At 37.5% G+C, this 19,442-nt stretch overlaps 1 protein-coding gene across 1 annotated transcript in view; it reads right to left on the minus strand.

The window, feature by feature from the left end:
- mctp2a (multiple C2 domains, transmembrane 2a) overlaps positions 1-19,442 on the minus strand; it is a 48,850-nt gene that overhangs the window by 26,559 nt on the left and 2,849 nt on the right. Inside the window, exons 2-17 of the mRNA XM_043216811.1 lie at positions 18,336-19,067; positions 18,138-18,191; positions 17,944-18,055; positions 13,306-13,448; positions 12,592-12,668; positions 12,411-12,522; positions 12,282-12,317; positions 8,495-8,665; positions 7,643-7,773; positions 6,799-6,985; positions 6,503-6,596; positions 6,266-6,368; positions 6,075-6,177; positions 5,884-5,985; positions 5,718-5,792; positions 5,323-5,442 (exon numbers count right to left, since the gene is read on the minus strand). Of these exons, the coding sequence (XP_043072746.1) occupies positions 5,323-5,442; positions 5,718-5,792; positions 5,884-5,985; positions 6,075-6,177; positions 6,266-6,368; positions 6,503-6,596; positions 6,799-6,985; positions 7,643-7,773; positions 8,495-8,665; positions 12,282-12,317; positions 12,411-12,522; positions 12,592-12,668; positions 13,306-13,448; positions 17,944-18,055; positions 18,138-18,191; positions 18,336-19,025 (2,310 nt within the window). The 5' untranslated portion in view covers positions 19,026-19,067. The remainder of the gene's footprint in view (positions 1-5,322; positions 5,443-5,717; positions 5,793-5,883; positions 5,986-6,074; positions 6,178-6,265; positions 6,369-6,502; positions 6,597-6,798; positions 6,986-7,642; positions 7,774-8,494; positions 8,666-12,281; positions 12,318-12,410; positions 12,523-12,591; positions 12,669-13,305; positions 13,449-17,943; positions 18,056-18,137; positions 18,192-18,335; positions 19,068-19,442) is intronic.

The following is a 19,442-nucleotide window of genomic DNA, read 5'->3' on the forward strand; positions in this document are numbered from 1 at the left end:
AAAGCCTGTCATTTTTTACTTAACATACTATGTTACCGTGAAACAATAATAAGAAGAAGGATTCCGAGAAATATATCAAATATTTGTATATTAAATATTGGTATATTTTAACCATAACTAAGTGAAACTTAGTGGTAAACTAAATGTTTTTGTACTATTATTCCTCAAAATATCTTAGGTCACCTAACATTGACAATTTTGTCATTTATTCATCTTCGACCAAACCTATTACTTGAAGGCATTTAAATGCAATTTTCATATTTTCTATTCAATGTATTGTTTATTGTCTCACCCATGACCCATCACAGAAGTATCTGTATTTTATGTAACACTGTAAAAAAAACAAAAAAAAACAACTTTATTATTATTATTATTAAATTACTACACTACACTATTTTTTTTTTATTTTCTCTATCATATAGCATTTAAAGAACACATATGCAGCCGATCACATCCTGATCACCCCATTTGAGTTTATATCATACTAAAGATGGACAATAAATCATTAAACCATTTACCAAAGTAAATAATTATAGATTTAACTAGAAGACAATATATTGCTTTTGTTATTTCCGTATTATTTAACATAAGCTGATCACTGGTCTCCAGTCCAGAGCGAAGCTGACTTACAGTAGTTCACACAGGACGTGTGATTGCGTTCCATCTGCACTACTTCGTAACTTGCCTACGCGCACACACTTACAGATACATAGTCATTACATTTTGCTGGTTTTTAGCGTCCCGCACCATGTTTTTAAATATCAAGTTAAAACAGTTCAACTTGTCTTAAGACCCACTGGGACTGCGATGACTGATCTCATAAAAACCTTGCTCAAATTGGATAAAATTCCTTGTTGGGGAATTACAATTAAAGTATTCATTTTTAAGTGCATATTTTATTTTAATGTAATTAAATGTACTAAATTAACATTAAATTGACAGCCCTAGCACGAGGTGCAATCCAGGAAAACCCCTCAATATCAGCAGATCATTGTGTTTTCCTGAGGACATTACACGAGTTAACTGGAATAACGAATCAGGTCGTGCAAACGCTGATAATCAGTCTAATCCTGGCTATCCCAGTAAGCTAGTTAATAGCTTAGACCGTGCCCGCCACTTTATAGCATTCCCTCAGGACCCAGGAACCTGTGCAGACCCCGTCCTGCTATCATGTGGAGCTGGCCGTTCTGTTAGACAGAAACAGGAAGAGAGAGAGAGAGAGAGAGAGCGCTCCGTCACAGCTGCCAACTGTGTTTACAGCTGCACGGCATCAAACATTCATCAGATGCCATCTTTACAGTCTGTGATGTGAAGCAATCAGCATTTCACAGCCTGTCAAATGATGTCGAAACCGCTTGCTACCTGGCAGTGTCAAAAAGGGAAAAAAAAATAAAAAATCTCATACACACACACACTTCCACACACACAAACGCACGTCCAGGTTTTCCTTTCTAGTCCACACTACTGACAGACGAAACAAGCTCATATGTTAGAATATTAATTCTACTTAAATACTTAAAACACTCTAATGACAGCAAAGCTCCAAATCAGCTTTCAAGTGTAAATAATCTCTTTTTTTCCTCACCCTTCGATCCCTTTCATCTTTATTGAAAATGCTTGGAACTAGAGAGTTCAGAAGCAGTGAATTTGGCCGGTTAATGCCTGGCTGGGTAATGCTCATTTAGCCTGTGGTGGAAACTTTTTGGAGTCTATTTGCTCTGTGTAATGCGTTGTAAGAAATTACTTTGCTTAATGCTTAGCATCAGAGTTGTCACCGGCCTCGACTAATACCTGTTCTTATCATGGCCCCGAGAGCGCATGTTTCCACAGTGCTGTAGCTCCATCTACAGGCCAAAGCGAGACGTGCAGCAGAGAACTCTCCGTGACCCCTCTGCAGTCTCCACTGATGTATGCCACATTCATCTTTCTCTAAGTCTAAGTGCAAGCTACATCTGAAAAGTGGTATTTTATAAAGATTTTATCTGTCATGGACCTCCTTCGCAAACTCACTGTAGTTGTCGGACTTTGTAAGTACTGTTTCTAGACTCATTACCGTTGCATAAACAAGCAATAAAAATATGTAAGTATGTAAGCGGTCTGTCTGGTTACGAGAGCACGGCTGCATGCTTTTGAGAGATATCAAGATCTTTTCCTCAAATGCATATGAAGATGCTTCTAATGAGACTGGTAGTGTTTAGAAACGGTGCCTTGGGTGGACATGCATGAAAAATTCAAAGGAACATTTACAGCGGGATTTATGCAATAAGAAACAGGCAAACCACTCCACTTTTTTCCCCTTGCTTTAAATATAAATCTCACTTTGCTGAAAATCAACTACATAAATAAATGCTATCAAATGATTAATTGCAATAAATTGCATCGACAATAATTTTTTTGTTTACATATGTGAGTGTACTGTATAATATATACTCTTTCAAGCTGTCTTTTTTACTGTTTAATTAAGTTCCGAATAAAATTTACAACATCATTGTAAGATTTGGGTTAGGATTACGTTTTAGTTTAGTTTCTTGAAACTTGTCTAATTTACTAGCATTACAGTAAGGGCACTAAAATATTTATTAAAAAAAAAACTAAATACATTTGATTACTTAAACCATGATATATTAATCTTAATCACAATCTCATTGTGTGTTATTTATTATCATTTTATATAAGAATCATGCAATTATATATATATATATATATATATATATATATATATATATATATATATATATATATCCAATTTTGCTTGTGAATGTAGTAAATGTAGGAGTATTTTTTCGAAAATCAGACGTGATTTTGATTATTCTGTACAAAGACTTAAAACGCCTTTTGAGGCCAAATCTGGGGGCTTTACAGGTGTACTCAGGTTAAACTCAACTCTCATTCTATGCTTTCCTCCTCCCGAGGGCCAATCAAAGTTTCTTTCCATAACAAAGAATAAACTAGTATGCAATATGAAAAAGTTTTGTGCATATATACTCATGCACAAAGCAGACGATATTCTAACTAAAACATGCACCCACACACATATTTCCCACTCTCCTCAGATGAAAGCTGTGTTTTGCAAGAGGGAGCATGTATATGCGCTGTGCTGTGTGCAGGTCGGGGTGGTGACCTCTGGGATTTCCAGCACTGGGGTGGGAGTGTGTTCCGGGAACAGGCGCTGCCTGTGCAACCTACAGACCTGGACAAAGAAACCGCAGCACCGCAAATGCATTATAAGTTGCGTAAAGTGTAAAAGCTAAAGGACAGAGACTCCACTGCCGCCATGAATAATGCATTGTAATGTATTTTAAATATATGTTTGTAAAAGTAAATAGTATCCTCTCTTCACTGGCTGCTTTATGTACTACATTCCAAGTATACAGGCCGACATTATAAATTAAACGGCTGACATGAATACGATGACATGGATTGGATGAGAAAACATAGAGGAAAGCACGGTCTCCTCTAATTATGCTCTTCTTAGAGGCAAGCATCTGTCAATGTCTGACTCCGTTACCTTATTACCGCAGCCTACAGATATACATACACCCATAGAGCGAGAGAAAGACAGATATGTGTTCGTTAACCCTTGAGGGTTACACGCTGTTTTATAGACACCGTGCAACATGTATGGTAATTAAACATCACGAGAAAGTACAAAAAAAGCATGAAATCGGTCTTTAAAGCCGTAAAAAAACAGCACAGTTGAGATTCACCCCTCCGGCCTGTTGTTTCTAAAGCCTGGACGATTACACGGATGCCCTATTTTCATTTTTCCTGTCATCTCCATACCTCGGCCTCACCTGCACAGCTCCGAACGCAATGGTGCAGAAACAGGCCACATGCTAGTGGAGACGGGATGATATTCTTTCTGCTCTCAACCCCACGTGTGCAGACAACGATAGGGCCGGCTACAGGACGTTCCACGCCTCTTCCCAGCTTGACACCCCGTCTCCTCAGGTGGATGGGCGCACACACCTCCAGTGACTCTCCTTCAGGGGGCACTGCTCATTCCAGTAGCGAGCGGCGGCGGCACAGGAGACTGCAGATTACACTACGGCTTCGAGAAAGCCTCTAAAAATAACTGCTTGTGTGTTATAGCAAGGCTTAAAATGCTTCCTACTCGGCTACAATAAAACAGCACTGCATGCTGGAACACACTGGACGGGCTCGCGCATTAAACTTCAGTCTGCGTTCTACTAGTTTTGAGGCATAAACAGCCATTCAGAAATTTGTGAGCAGTAAGATTTAATATAATTCTTTTTTTTTTTTCTATGAATTTTTTTTTAATTTATGCAACTAAAACATATTTCAAATAAATGCTGCTCTTTTAAAAATTGTATTTACCAAAGATTTTTCTGTTAAACATGTATCATAGTATAAAAAAAAATGTTAAGCACCACGACGGTTTTCAAATCAACATATTAGAACGATTTCTGAAGGATCATGTGATACTGAAGACAGGGTTATCCAAAATTAATCTTTCGCTATAACATCTTAGCGAAAGATGAACAAGTTTCGTTTTTACTGTATATTTGAATAAATGCAGAAACTTACACCCAAATTTATGAATGTAGTAATTATAACAAACGAATCAAAGGAAATCTGATGCTTCTCCTATTATTCGAGGAAAATTATTCAAATCTGAATTGCACAAATACCACAGCATGACAAGAAGAATATTGGCTCGTTTTTGTTGTTGATCAACTGGCATGAAATGACTGAAATGGAATCAATCTAAAAAATCTCAAACCAGATTCAAATCTGAATTTCTCAAATAAGCACCAGAGCTCAATGTACCGGAAGCACATGTGCTTCTTTTTGGCACTGTTTAATAAACAAGAACTTATTTTTAACAGTATCTGGACATGACTTGGCTTAGATTTAATACTAAAACTCCCACATAACCACAGAAACTCAATGAGGCTGGAGTATAGGTGTTAACCCTCTAAGCAACCGCTCCAAACACATCGCAACAATTCCAGTAAAAACACACTTTCTATTTTTTTTTTTTTTTTTTTTTAGAAAATTCTAAAAAGAAAAATCTTCTTTGTGGATTCAGTTGTGGTGGGTGTTCAATAACAGTTATTTATTAAAAAACTGTTAAAAAAAAAAAAAAAAAAAAAAATCATTGATTCACAACACTTTATAGCTGCACCCCTGACAGGGCAGGGCCAAATAAGCACGGTCTGTTTTCCGTCTTGTGAAAAGTTGCTATTAAGGAGCAGAACGTTTTCTTCAAAGAGGGATTACACAGATGCGTTCTCTAACCTGAGGTTACTAAAAGGGCCACAGAGTTGAAATCTTGTAAACAGTGGTATGAAGTCTTACCAGGAAGGCTGTAATACTCCTTCGCGTGTTCTCCCAGTGGAAGCAGCTTTTAATATACTGCAGCGTATAGAGAATGGCCATGCTGATCTTCCTCACTCGATAGATATTACGTGCTAAAAGCTAATGGGGACAAAGCAGTAGTTAGCAAGATGTGCCTGAGGACGTAATGCTCACAACATGACATTCACTCAGGTGTAAAGAGGCTTTTAAACTGAAGGTTCATTGGTGATAAATATTAATAAGTCAAGTCATCTTTGGTGTCTAAAGAGCTTCAGGCGGTGCTGGAGGAAAAACCGAACATAATGAGTCTCTAAAGGTGCCAACAACAAACCTAATATTAAGAGAAAGTAGAAAATATGGTGGCAAATTATGTTGTAATCGTCGATAAAGCTCACCTTTTTGTTAAACTTCGGGTTGTCCTCGGCAAACTTTGTTTCCTTCGGCTTGAAGGTTTTTACACCTGCTTTGATCTGGAAAAACATTTTCCAATAGTCTTTTTTTTACAAGCTATCATCCATATTACTAATAAATAATAGTATATATTTGATATGATGCTCTTACAGGATTGTAGAGAACACTCAGCTCCAGTGTGATGCTTCCTTTGGTTGTCCTCGATAGATTATTATTCTTCAGTGTTGTGGTTATTTGTTGTCCATTAGAAACCTAAAGGCAAAGTAGTGGCGCTGTATGAGAATATCGGCACAATGATTAAAAATATACAATGATTGAAAAAATATTTTTGTGGTATTTACAGTCAACAATGGAATGGCAACTTTTCCCAAGACGTCTGGAGCTTTGTCCCCATCATCATGATAGACTGTGAGGACCAGAACATCATGGATGTCCTTAATGGGACTAAGAACGTGTCAAAATAAGCGTAATGTCAATACCATGAGCATGCATATTGATACAATACAATATCTACAACATCAGCATAACTTACAATGTAAGGGCTGTTCTCCATTCAGGATTCAGGGTTTTGGATATTGTGTGAGTTTGCAGTTTGCTATTACCAAGCTCAAGGGTACAAAAAGGGTCACTTTTCCCTGATGAAGTTAAGAGATTTCGATCATTATGACTAAATAAATCTTTATAATAGGCTTTACTTTACTTAATAACTAACTGACTGTACAATATCCCCTATATGCATTATGGCATTTTATTTAATATAGATAAGTACCACTTAAATCTGTTGATGGAAGATCTGTAGCTTTTATTAACTTGATTTGAAGATAGCCAACATCCTTCAAGTCTCGCAGACAGTTCATCAGTGCCTGTAAAAACAAATGATCTTTTAAATGATCTTCATGATAAAATTGTCTAAAGTTTATGATTATAAGCTATACAAATGACAAATCATTTACATGGACCAGATACAAAAAAAATAAATGGAGCCTTGGTTATTTATTAACAATAAATAAATGAAAAGAATAAAATAAAAACACAAAACAAAAAAAAAAACAATATAATACTCACATATTTCTCCTGCATCTCTTCATAGGTTGTAGGGTTATCTAATGGAGCTGACTGAATATCTGAGATGGACGCACCAGAACACGGGGTCAGTGTGACCAAAAACACCAGTCGGCCCTTGTTTAGGTCCAGCTCGTGAGTATATAACTGCCTCTGATTCACAGGAAGTCTGGTCAGGTCAATATCTAGTCTGAGAAGACAAGAACCTATTAGTATATCATCAGTGGATAGACACGTGTGTTACTAATAATGATTTTAAATGAATAAATAAACAAAATTAAGTCATTTGTGAATAATGTGAAACACGGCTTTACTCAGAAATGGCATAACACTTAGAATGTAACAAAAGACTTATGTTTCAAATTAAACTTCTATCTGGTATCTCAGTTTACACTCAACTATTAAGAGGCACAACTGTTTTCTGCTGTGATGATAATAAATGCATCGCGAGCATCACATCAGCGTATTAGTATGATTTCTGAAAGATCACGTAACACTCAACAGTGGGGTAAATAGCTGCTAAAAAATCTTACTAACAAGGTTGTGTATACTATGTTTGTTTTAAATGTGAATATAGCCTATTCCCTAATGGTTCAACTTTACCTTTAAGATACCATATAGCTTACTTCTACTGTTGTGTTTACCGGATCGCTTATATTTGAGATATCATATTGTTATGGATTTATGCTATAGGCACATTCTTTAAATTGTATTCAACAGCAGACATCCAGTATATTTGAGCATTTTATCGCATGAAGAGAAAACTGGCACATCTTGCCCCGCTCTTTTTTTCCTCAAACTTTTCAAACTTTTAAAACAGTATTCAGTGTCGCTCCAGCAAACTTACAATCCCCAGCTCTCCTCTGACTTCCTGCCCCTCTTGCAACAAACCTCCACCAGCAGATTCTCCTGTGCATCCTGGAACTGGTTAAAGTCGAAGGACTCTCTCCACTGCGGGTTTGCCTTAATACACAGATTCTGAGACAGAAAGATAGACAAGCAAGAAAGAGAGAGAGAGAAAAAAAAAGACAGAGGAAGTTGTGTCAATTTTAAGCCACTCAAAACACAGACAGCTAACATGACAGGTGTATTAAGCCTTATTCAGTAAGCCTTCAATAAGACATGTGGTGGAGGAGGGGCGGCCGTCTTTTGGAGAACACATCCTCTCTTCTCGCTGGGATTATAAACTCTGACAGCATCCAATTAGAACTAGTTTTGTTCAACAAGCAAACATGCCCAAACAGAGCCAGGGGGCTCTATAAAAAAAGATGACATGAGAATACAAGACTAGCTGGTTGGAACCATTGAGGGGGGGAGGTAGATGAGCAAGGCATTCTGGGTATGCAAATGAGCCGAACAAGACGCATCAGGAGAGACGCCCTGCCAGACACGGCCGATCTAATGAGTAGCCTCCTCTGTCACCAGAGCAGCGAAGCCTGGGAGAAGCGATCCGAAAGAGGGGGAGGAGGAGGAGGAGGAGGAAGGAAGGTGTGTAAAGTGGACGGGAATATCTAAAGCGAGGTATGTGAACTACTAAGAAAGTATGGGAGGAGGAAGAGGGGGAGGGTTTAATGAGGTATTGAGAGAAACGGAGGACAGAGGTTTAGAAACAAAGAAAGCGCGATGATGTAATGAGCAAGGCAGAAAGAGAAAGCAAGAGTAAGAGAAAGGATGACGGGAGAGAGGAGGAGGATCTCACCTTGCTCCTGACCTTCTGGTCACCCACTCTGAAGCGCACGTAGATGTCTCCCTGACCGCAGTCGGGCATGTTTTGGCCTTCCACCAGGATGACGGTGTAAATTCCAGTCCACACCTGACTCCTCTGTCCACTCGTGAGAAGCAAAACCTGCGCCGGGCTTATCGGCTGTCCCTGGAACGATTATGGACTAGTTTAGGCCAATGCTTGTTGATTCTAAACAGGCTGTTACAATTTGCAAACTGAAATATTCAGTTTTCTGTGTATTTAACATTGTTGCTACAAAGTCTGGAGATTTAAATATGTTACCAAGGTAACGTATTATACTTGGCTCAGGAAGATGAGGTTTTGATGAAATTGCGAGAATGACTTGTGATAATCCTGGAAGCAGGTTTTAAATTAAGAAATGAAATGTTTGTACTTTAAAGGAATGTTTTTCATCAGACGCCATCATGTTACAGAAATAGAGCGGTTATGGATTTAGAGATACTGTGTATAGTTTCCAGCTATTACGGAACAAAAAAAAAAAAAAGTCAAGTTAAGTCACCTTTTTTATATAGCGCTTTTACAATAAAGATGGTGTCAAAGCACTTTACAGTATTAAATAGGTAAATAATGTGTCAATAATTTAAAATGACAAGATTAAAACACTCACTTAACAGTTTGAGGCTATTCATTATTAAATTCAGTGATGTCATGATCCAGCTTGATTCGGTTTAAATAGCGTCTTTGCAATCAAGTTGATGATATCGCTGGGAATTAAGTGTCCCCAACTAAGCAAGCCAGAGGCAACAGCGGCGAGGAACCAGACAGGATGGAGGAACCAGGCTCAGTCGGGAGCCAGTTCTCCTCAAAGTAATTAATAAAGTTGAGCATTCGGTAAGTGTGAGTGTTTTTGAAATGGGTCGCTTGTGCACACATGAAGAGTTTATTTGCAGTTTGTTCAAGATTAATTGGAATGCACAATGAAAGAAACAGATTTTTAAAAATTGTGAAATCTTCATATTTGACCAAAATAACAAGAAAAATTGTAAAAAGTGTAAAATATTATTAATAAAATGTCAATTTTTTTCTATATTTTAAAATGTATTTTATTCCTGCGATGGCAAAGCTGGATTTTCAGAAGTTATCCCTTACTCCAGTCTTTCATGCAACATGATCCTGCAAACATTCTAAAATGCTCAGAAAAAAATATATATATATATATATATATATATATATATATATATATATACACACACACACACACACACACAATTGTGCTGCTCGGTTTATTTGTTGTTGACTTTTTTCAGAATTATTTGATAAATTGTTAAAAGAACAGCTTTTATTTTACTGTCACTTTTGATCAATTTAATGTGTCCTTTCTGAATAAAATAATTATTTCTATTAAAAAAAAAAAGTCAGTGTTAAAATTTGGTAATAAAAAGGGACAAAAACATTTTTCCTATTACTGTAAAAATAAAATGTCTGCATAAATGTGACATATTAAACATATTTGAAATAAAATATATTGCAAAATAAAAGCTCAGAACAGCTTGGTGAAATGCGCAGGTGATCCCGGCAACTCAAAAAAAAAAAAAAAAAAAAACAGGTCCATCAACAAGACTGCAGATGGATAAGTACACAGTACAGAGATGACTTGTGGGTTGATAGCCCTGCACTTTCAAAAAACACAGCATCAGGAAGAGGCTGGTCTGTTCTGCCAGTAATCACAGACCAGAGAGCTGTTTTCCCACCTGGCTGCTCGGAGAGTGTGACTGAGCCTTTGCTCCATTAGAAATCACACACACACACACACACACACCCGTACACGGCACAGCAGACAAACCAGCATTAACATTTAATGTAATGGCCACATCTCCATAAACAAGCCTCTTTAAAGTGAGAGAGAGGGATGAGGGGGGTAGTTATAGAGGGAGCGCAGAGAGAAATATAATATCCATCCAAGCCAAGTCTTCCCAAGTGTTTATTTTGGACAAATTTGTGATCGGCGTGGCCAATAAAACAATTCCGCTTAAGAGTAAATGGCCCCTAAAGAGAGGCTATTCCTGGTGCTAAAAGAGCTGGGGGATTGCCTCCATATGGTGAAGCAGCATGGGGACAAGGGGACAAGCCCAAAGCCGTACCCATTTGGCTAGAGCTTCAGTGCTGTCCGTTCACAGCTGTGATATTACATCCCAACATCTGGGTTATAGCTCACCATGCCTGGGAATGAGCCATCGCACATATCCTCAGCATCTTACACTGGCATAGTGCCTCAAAGACTGCACACACTCACATACACACACACACTCCAGACGCTGTCAGGAAGAAGAACCACATGCTATGCGCCAATACTGCTGCCCGTTTCCATCTCAAAGACAGTGTGGCACGGCTGTGAAGAAGGAAGTGTGATAGAGGAGGAGAGGTAAGAATTGAGAGACATGTTCTTCCTCTCCTGATAGGTGTCAAATAGAACTAGATCTCAGTTGTTTCGGCGGAGGACACACTGTGGTGGAAACAGCAACAAAACACATACTGATCTATACCTGATCATGAATCTAGCAGGTGTCCGTTTGAGTCAATCTCGCAACTCATTTGCTGTAATGTTGGGGGCATTTTGTGTGACAATCATGACATAATTCATTTGCTGTAATGTTGAATCGCATTTTAAAATATATGTTTAAATTGTGGGATGCATGAAATAATTTATTAAATGCATAATTTGAATTGTAAACAATTTTAGCATATTTGACAACATATTTACAACTGAAATGTAAAGTGCATTTTACAATTTAAATATGCATAAAAAAATGTGAGAATAGTCAAAGGAACACTATATAAACATGCAGAGTCTGTAACTACTGAAAACCTCTGTATGTTTCCACTAAAATAAAAATTTGAATAAAGCAAAAAATAAATAAATAAATAAAATGTTTTTATTACTACATTTTTATCTATATCAATAAATAGCCTTTACTGTGCTTACACAAAATTACTTCTTTCTGTTTGTCTGTCTGTCTCTTTATTTATCCGTTAAATAATTTATTTTATTTAAATTTTGGAGTGACATTTATTTCTATAAAACGTTCACCTTTTTAAGACGAGACTTTGTTTACAAACTAACAAGAGAAAACTTTCTAAACTTGTAAAACTCTTTCTCATTAATATTACGCATTGTCAAATGGGCTATAAATTATATAACACACGGACTTTTGTTCTTTACAGCTTCGGTGTGACATATCAAATTCAATGCTGCTCATAAATACAGTGTGCTAAAAGCAAATTCTCCACACCCCGCTCTACAGTAGAATGTGGCAGAGATTTCAGAGAAATCTTAAATTGCAAACTTTGAACGGCCTTGAACAATAAAAGCTATTTGCCAACCGCTGTGAGGTAAATAAACCCTCATCTTAGAGCTGACCTGCACAAAATGCAAGACAGACTTGCGCTTTGTTTAAATCACACTGATGCGTTTTCTTTGGAAATCGCGGATTGGTTCAGTGCATCAGACAGTCGCAGCCGCAAAACAAAAGTTTCTCGCTCTGTTGAAGTTTTGGAATTTTGAACTAAGTGAAAGTAAATGAGAGAGACTTGCATAAATGTTGTGCATAACATCGGCCAAGTGTCTGTGGGGGAAGATGGTGAGGATCTACTGCCCTCCAGTGGACAGATGTGTTATAAAGCTGTGATATTTGTAATAAAGTAGTGTGTATTCTGTCTATTTCGTTCTGGTAACGTTTTCATTCTTGTCGTCTGATGGAACACTTAAACAAAATGTATATGGCTGCTATATGAAATGACATACCTTATTAAAGCTTCCCTTTCTTCTCAGTAGCCACTTCTGAAAAATGAATGATGACAAATGAAAATTATGCAAGAAAAAAAAAAATGTGTGACTTAACTGCTAAAAGAAGCATTTCTGTAGGTGCCGTACATTTCGTTTGGCAGGTTCCTCTCGGACGGACAGGCATGCCTCTAGAACGATCGCTCCCATATCTGTCTCTGCACTGTTAGGGTCCTCCAAAGGTAGCGTCATGGGGATTATTCTGCAGATAACAAATTCTTTGAGGTAATTACTGGACGGTATCGGTCAAGTTATGGAATGTTTTCCTCACCTGTCCAACTCCAGTTTACAGAGAGGAATGCTGCTTGAACCCATGAAGTCATTGGATCGGAGGTCTCGATCATATACCTGCGACAGTCATACACGTGAGATGATGACAATCAATGCACAGAAGCAAATTTAAATAGGTGTTACATTTTTATAACATGTAAAATAAATATGTTAAACATGCACAAATAGAGATTATTTGGTAATGCTTTGTTTTAGGGTCTCTTAACTAGCTGCTCATCAGCATGCACATTACTAGAATATTAGCCATGTATTAGCACACATTATTGCCCAATAACTAATATTAACAGCTACCGTATTAACTATTAAGAAGCAGCAAATAATGAATTTATAGAATTAAAAGTTTTAGATAACAGTCAATCGGTTTTGTTTACATATGCTAAATAAATATTTGTCCCAAAAAGAGTACTGATAACTGATGAGGAATCTAATGATATAACACTCTTTATGAAATCACTGATAAAGTGATATGATTTGAATGCAGCTGTAAAAGTGATAACGGATAATCCCCGCATTGTCTCTAGAACATCATCTCTCCTTTTTTTCTGGTGAATGACAATCTTCCAGCAAACTCTCCTTCAACTCTGAGATTGTTTTCAGGCTTCGTCAAGTTTACATTAGAACTAATAAAAGATATAAGGAAGTTTGTAATTCAACAATTGTTTAAATTACGTAATATTGCAAACACTGCGCAAACCTTAAGATGAAGAACCTGATCGAGGTCTCTGACGGAAAAGGAGAACGATTCATTCCAAATGGGATTCAGGTTCTTGTTCACAACTTTGCTTTTGTAGATGTTCTTGCCATCTAATTTGAATTTGACAAACGGGTCACTTGTACCTGTTAAAAACAAACAGCTATGTTAATCATATTTGCTGCATAACATTTGCTAATAATTTTAAACGCATTTCTGTAGTTAGCAATGACTAACACCACGAAGCTTTATTGCTGTATTTATTTAATGACGAACCCTGGTGGAAACTGGTTCATATCACAACTGTACAAGAACTCCGATACAGTCAACCAGACACTGAATAATCCAGAAGACTCATTATTTAGGCGAGCGTTCTTAGCGCGGAGAGGCGGACGTTTTGTCTCTTTCAGAGTGATGGGAGCTGGCCGATTGTGAAAGAGTAAAAAATTATAGCCAGCGTGAATCAGTTCATTTAATGCCGGTGCATTAAAACCCCAGAAACTGGGAGCAAGCAGTGTTAATCTCCAAAGCCTGTTAAGAAAGTCTGTCTGCGAGAGGGGAGGGAGAGCGGTCCGTCTTTGTCTATGCTGTGGTATGCAGATTGGCTGGTAAGAAAAAAAAAAAAAAAAATATGAGAGAAAAAGAGTCCATCGCTTCATTTGTATGGATGGATAAAGGAGTGCTTGAGAGAACCTGCGGGGAGCCTGGAATCACATGACAAAAGCCCTGTGGGGACGGGCTGTCAGGCCTGTCAGCTCGCCTCTCCAAATGAACATCTCCAGGAGGCAGCTCCTCCCTGCCAGCCGCTGACAAGGAAACCTCCAGGCAGCTTGACAGGAGGAAAGGGGCTCAAGCAGCCAGGGGAAGAGCTCCGGCGTGACTGAAAACGGTGACGGCGGAAATTAACAGAAGGAAAATGGAGGACGGGCGAAGAAGGGAGGGAGGGGACTCGCCGGCTGCTTTTCCGATGTAGTGTCAGTCGGGGAGCGAGCCGGCCGTTAATTGTTAGGCAAATATAGGTGCTGGAAAAAGGCACGAGGGGTGGACCGCATCATCGGCGTCACGCTGTCATGTCAGACCAAGTGAGGACTCAACTAATAATGAAGATGGCTGCGGACCGACGGAGAGTTTTGTTTGGGGGTTTTTTTCAGATAATGTCTGAATCTCGTTGATAAAGCGTTAAATGAAAAAAAAAAAAAAAAGATAAAACCTAATTTACTGAATTTTTGTTTTATTTTTTGACGGTGCTTTAAAAATATTTTTACAAATAGAAACTTTTCAAAACCAAAGGTTTTTGTGTCCATTAAATGTTTCCAAACAGGACAAATATGACCTAGAAGTTCTGCAATAAAACCTGCTTCCTTTTATTTTTAAGAAGCCTGCAGTAAAGTCCTGAATCAAACTTATTATAGACATGAGGTTATTCTCTAAGACCACCACACGAGGTCGCAATTTCTTTTTTTCTTTTTTTCATGCAGTAGGCACTTTTATCTAAATCAACTTAACAATACAACGGACTGATTCTTCTTAAAGGGGAAGTAGCATGAGAATTTAAAATGCAGCGTTTCAAACAAGAATAGTTAAAACAAGAAGTGATATGTCTGTAATATGTCATTTAAAACAATAATTTAATTAGCATACTTATTATTACTATTATTCCATTTGGATTTTTGCAGTTATCTCAGGGTCCAATAAATTATTAAAGCTCTTCATTTTCTTTGAACAAAATAATAAAAATACAACCAGCTGAGAACATAGCTCTTTAAATCTCTGTAAGGACTACAATTTACATATTTGTCACGCAGAATATATCCTGAAACAGTATTTTTCCAAGTCAATACCAAAATGCAGCAACAAACCCCTAACAGCTTCAATAATATTTTACACCAACAAAGAAATTATGAAATACAAAGTAAATAAAAGAAAAAACGATTAAATTCTTTAGGTTTGTTAGTCACTGGCATTCAGTTTCTCCACCAAACTGAGAAAGTGTATATAGGCGGTTGCTTCCTACAAAAAAAACGCAACTGCAGAGTGTGATTCACAAGAACTTGACATTCCTATAATAAACACATTATATTATAATTATTATTAATATCACTGACTTATTCAGAAGGATGTAGGTGTCTATTCAAAACAATATATAATGCATTTAATTATTTATAAAAAAAAAATGATGTTTTATAGTTTCTCCAGCAGGTGACAGTATACCTCCAAGATAACGCTAGCACAGAGTACATTAAGAAGAAAAGTAAACTTTTGAAAGAACATGAAATATATGGGACAGTCGTTTAGGTAATTGTGAGGCCTTCAATCCGTTGAAGACTTTAAAGAAGCGCATGTCTGGATCCCGCACAGGCAGGATATCTGGCGTGCTTGTATCACCACTAACCTCACCAAGTCTATAGTGTGCATGACCATTTCATTAGATTCAGTTGGCAGAGAGGAATATCACTGGAATATATTCTAATTATGAAAAATAATGAGGTAGAGATGGTAATTAATAGCCTCTGGGCACACACCTGTGACTTTGAACATGAGAACGAGCTGCCCAATCAGCTTGGTCAGGCCTGCCAGATACACTGGCATTACGTCTGAAGAACCGTTCTGGGTATCAAATGCAAATTCGGTACAATCATTTGCTTGTAGGATTTCAGTAAACCTAAGGCTAAATCACTTTTTTCTCTCTCTCTCTCGCTGTTTCTTTTGTATCTATCGCTCTTTCGCATAAACAAATAGTTAAGAGATAAAACAGACACATTTTGCATTATGACACCAGGGACTGTGTACAGCCTCTAGGTAACAACACCTCAACATGACTCTATTTGCATTGGCTCTGTAGTAGGAAAAAAAACGAGGCCAGCTCATTTGTTTCCCGGCCCTCGTATGATAAAACTGCAATCAAGGTACAACATTTGAATGAAAGGCCGCTGATGTTGACTGCTTAATCCAAACAGTAGTTCCAGAAATAGCTCTTTTGTTTTCTTAAATGTAACATGAAGCATGAAGCAAGAAGCAAGACAGACTTGACAGACTTTCTGGTCCTACTGCATTCTGCAGATTTGGAATGACTAGACGGGCTGAACTGAAGTAACTTCCCTAAAAAGTTCAGTCCTCTGCTTTTTCTGTTAATTTGCCTTTTAATAATATAATGCATTACATAACAATATTACCCAGCAGCTAATTGTACTTTATTTTTTATTTTATTTTTATTTTAAATTTTAATTCGTTTTTTGTTCTTCTACTGAACAAATTTTACGGCAATGAAAACAGGATGGCAATCATAAACAATTAGTGCGCTCAGAAATTATTTGACTATGACCTGAAGAATCTACAATCTTCACAATATCAAGAATTTAGAATTTACAAGATTCATGGGGCTTTATTTATCAAGGGCGCATAGAAAAGATTCTATACTCTGTCCTACACATAAAATGCACGGGACATATGAGGATTTCTTAATACATATTGTGACACTCTTAAACGTTTTTTATGTGTAGCGTTGTTGTTCTACCAGTATATTCTCTGCGTAAGCATGCTTAGAGGTGTGCTTATAATTATCATTAGTTTCTAACTGAACATTGAAAATCATTAGAATAATGATAATTTCATCTGATATACTTTACATAAAAAAATGTAGATATGTAAGATCCCCAGCCTACTATGGACAGAAGAATATGATTTCAGCAAGTTCAGTATTTATCATCCAAAAAAAAAAAAAAAAAAAGAAAAAGATAAAAATGATGACAACTTGTTTTTCTATGGTAGCACCATGTTCATTTTCAATCATTTCAAAAACTATCAAAACTAAATCAGATTATATAGTACCATTTAAAAGTTTGAGCAATTCTGGAAATTTGCATTGTGACAAACTTTCATGGCACTTTAGCCCTAAAATGAATCATATATGTTGAAGCATTCCTTATATGTAAATCACTTTGCATAAAAGAGTATTGTGAAGTAAAGTGAATGCATAAAAGTGAGTAAAGTATCTCAGAAAGGAAATGAAGAAAGACAACCAAGGCAGAGATGTTATTAAATCTTCCAGACCCAGGCTGACCCGTAAGAAATAATAAGATTCAATGCCACATACTAAACCTTGGATAGTCTACACTAAAACAAGTTCAACAAGACAACAAGGACATGTATCAAGAACTCATGTATCAAGGTATTTAGGAAGACGAAACAAAAAAGGAAAAGCTAATCAAAAGATATGGGCGATGCAACCTGAACACGCTTTCAAGACTAGATAGACCATCAGAAACTTTCTGTAGAACAATCAAGCTGCATCTGAAAAGACTTTTCATCTCAGGAGCCAGTTGAATAGGAAGAAGTAGAAATTAATGTAAGATCAAGACAAGTCTTTCAATGCATGAATCATTCCATCTGATGCCAAAGCGGTCACAACATCAGGGGGTGGCTTTTACAGTTTCAGTGCTTTTCGAATCAGGATTTTTGAGCTGTTTAAGATGTATGTTATGATTATGTTATGAAGATGTATGTTATGATGTAGCATTAATCATTCCTTCTTAATTATAGGAATATAGTCTTTAATTATGCAAATAAAGTCAATGCCTGGGGTAAACCACACCACCCAGCACCATCCTAGTTTAAATATCTGTATTAGTCAGAAATCAGTACCTGAGCGGTCTCTGACTACCAGGTTTTTTCCTTCCTTTAGGTTGATGGCTAGGAGGTACTGGACCTTCTGCAGCCCTGAAGCACTCTGACTGTCATTTAATCCTGCTGGAAACTGACAAGTAAAGAGCAAAAGACTGTCAATGCTTGATGATAATTATTATTATTATGATGGGTTTTTTTTGTTCTTTACTCACATTTTGTTCTTGTTCTGCGAGTGCATCAAAGTCACTGGTTTCATTGGGAATGTCCTGAGAAAGACATCGAAGTTTGTCAACCGTAAAGCATTTCTTTTCGATGTTAAATACCGAAAACATGAATGATATGTATTTGTTTATTTATAAAAAAAAATATTTATTAAATTGCGTATTTGAAAAACGCTTTGCGAGACTTGCCATGTCCTCAGCTGACCCTGCAATGAACATTTCCAGCGGAGAGGATGGCTGGTACTCGGCAGGACATTTCTCCTCAGGTGGAATACTGCTGACCGACTCCGTGGTGGTCAGTGTAGACATTTCGTCTGAACCTCGTGAAGGAGGCGTCTGTCTTCCCGCTCCGACTCTACCGAGGGCCGCAGCCAGTCTGTCTGTGGGGTCTTTTAGTCTCTGACCAGGCGATTTTCTTTCAGGTGCCACCTGTCTTTCTGTAGGTGGATACACAGGTCCGGTCACTGCATCTAAATCATCTATGTACCACGTCGTGGCTCTTTGCCGCTTGTCGGTTTCTAATAAAACTGGAAAGTCAACAGGAGCTGATCTCTCTGACGGCGCGGGGCTACAGGAGTATGGCAAGTCAGCGACACTTAACCGCTCAGATAAGGCAATGCTGGAGGTTTCGCTTCCCGTTTCATCCAGGTCACATGAACCTTCCACGTTTCCAAAGAAGATGGTCTCTTGACCTGGCGTCCTGGAATCATCCTGCAAATCCATCATGGCACTGGGATTAATCCTGAGGTCTGGTACTGACATACTCCTCCTGTATTTCAGAGGGGTCTTTTTCTTCTTCCCCAGACCCTTCTTTCCGATCTTCAGATTAAACCTGCCTCTGTCACGGAGATTGGGCCAGATTTTCTTCTTTTGCTCCATCGTGACTGCAGATGAAAATGCACTTCAACTAAAATGAAAAAGCTGTCATACAAACGATGGGCCATTAGTTATATATATATAGAGAGAGAGAGAGATGTATACATGTATATATATATATGTATAAGACATTAAATTGATCAGTACTGACATTAAAGACATTTATAACGTTATAAAAGATTTCTATGTGAAATAAATGCAGTTTTCTTTGTATTCAAGAACCCATAAGGTTAAGTATCGTGCTTTTTACAAAAACAAAAAACTAAACAACAAAACCTTTTGACACTTATCTCACTTTCTGTTCTCGGGTAGTAAAAATTGTGCCTTTTAACTGGTGTTCCACAAGGGTTCATATTGGTATCAATCTTTTTTAGCATGTGTATTATTATATTATGATTTACCCATGGTGTGTCAACAATG

This window comes from Puntigrus tetrazona, chromosome 18 (genome assembly GCF_018831695.1).
Source record: "Puntigrus tetrazona isolate hp1 chromosome 18, ASM1883169v1, whole genome shotgun sequence".
Taxonomy (NCBI): Eukaryota; Metazoa; Chordata; class Actinopteri; order Cypriniformes; family Cyprinidae; genus Puntigrus; species Puntigrus tetrazona.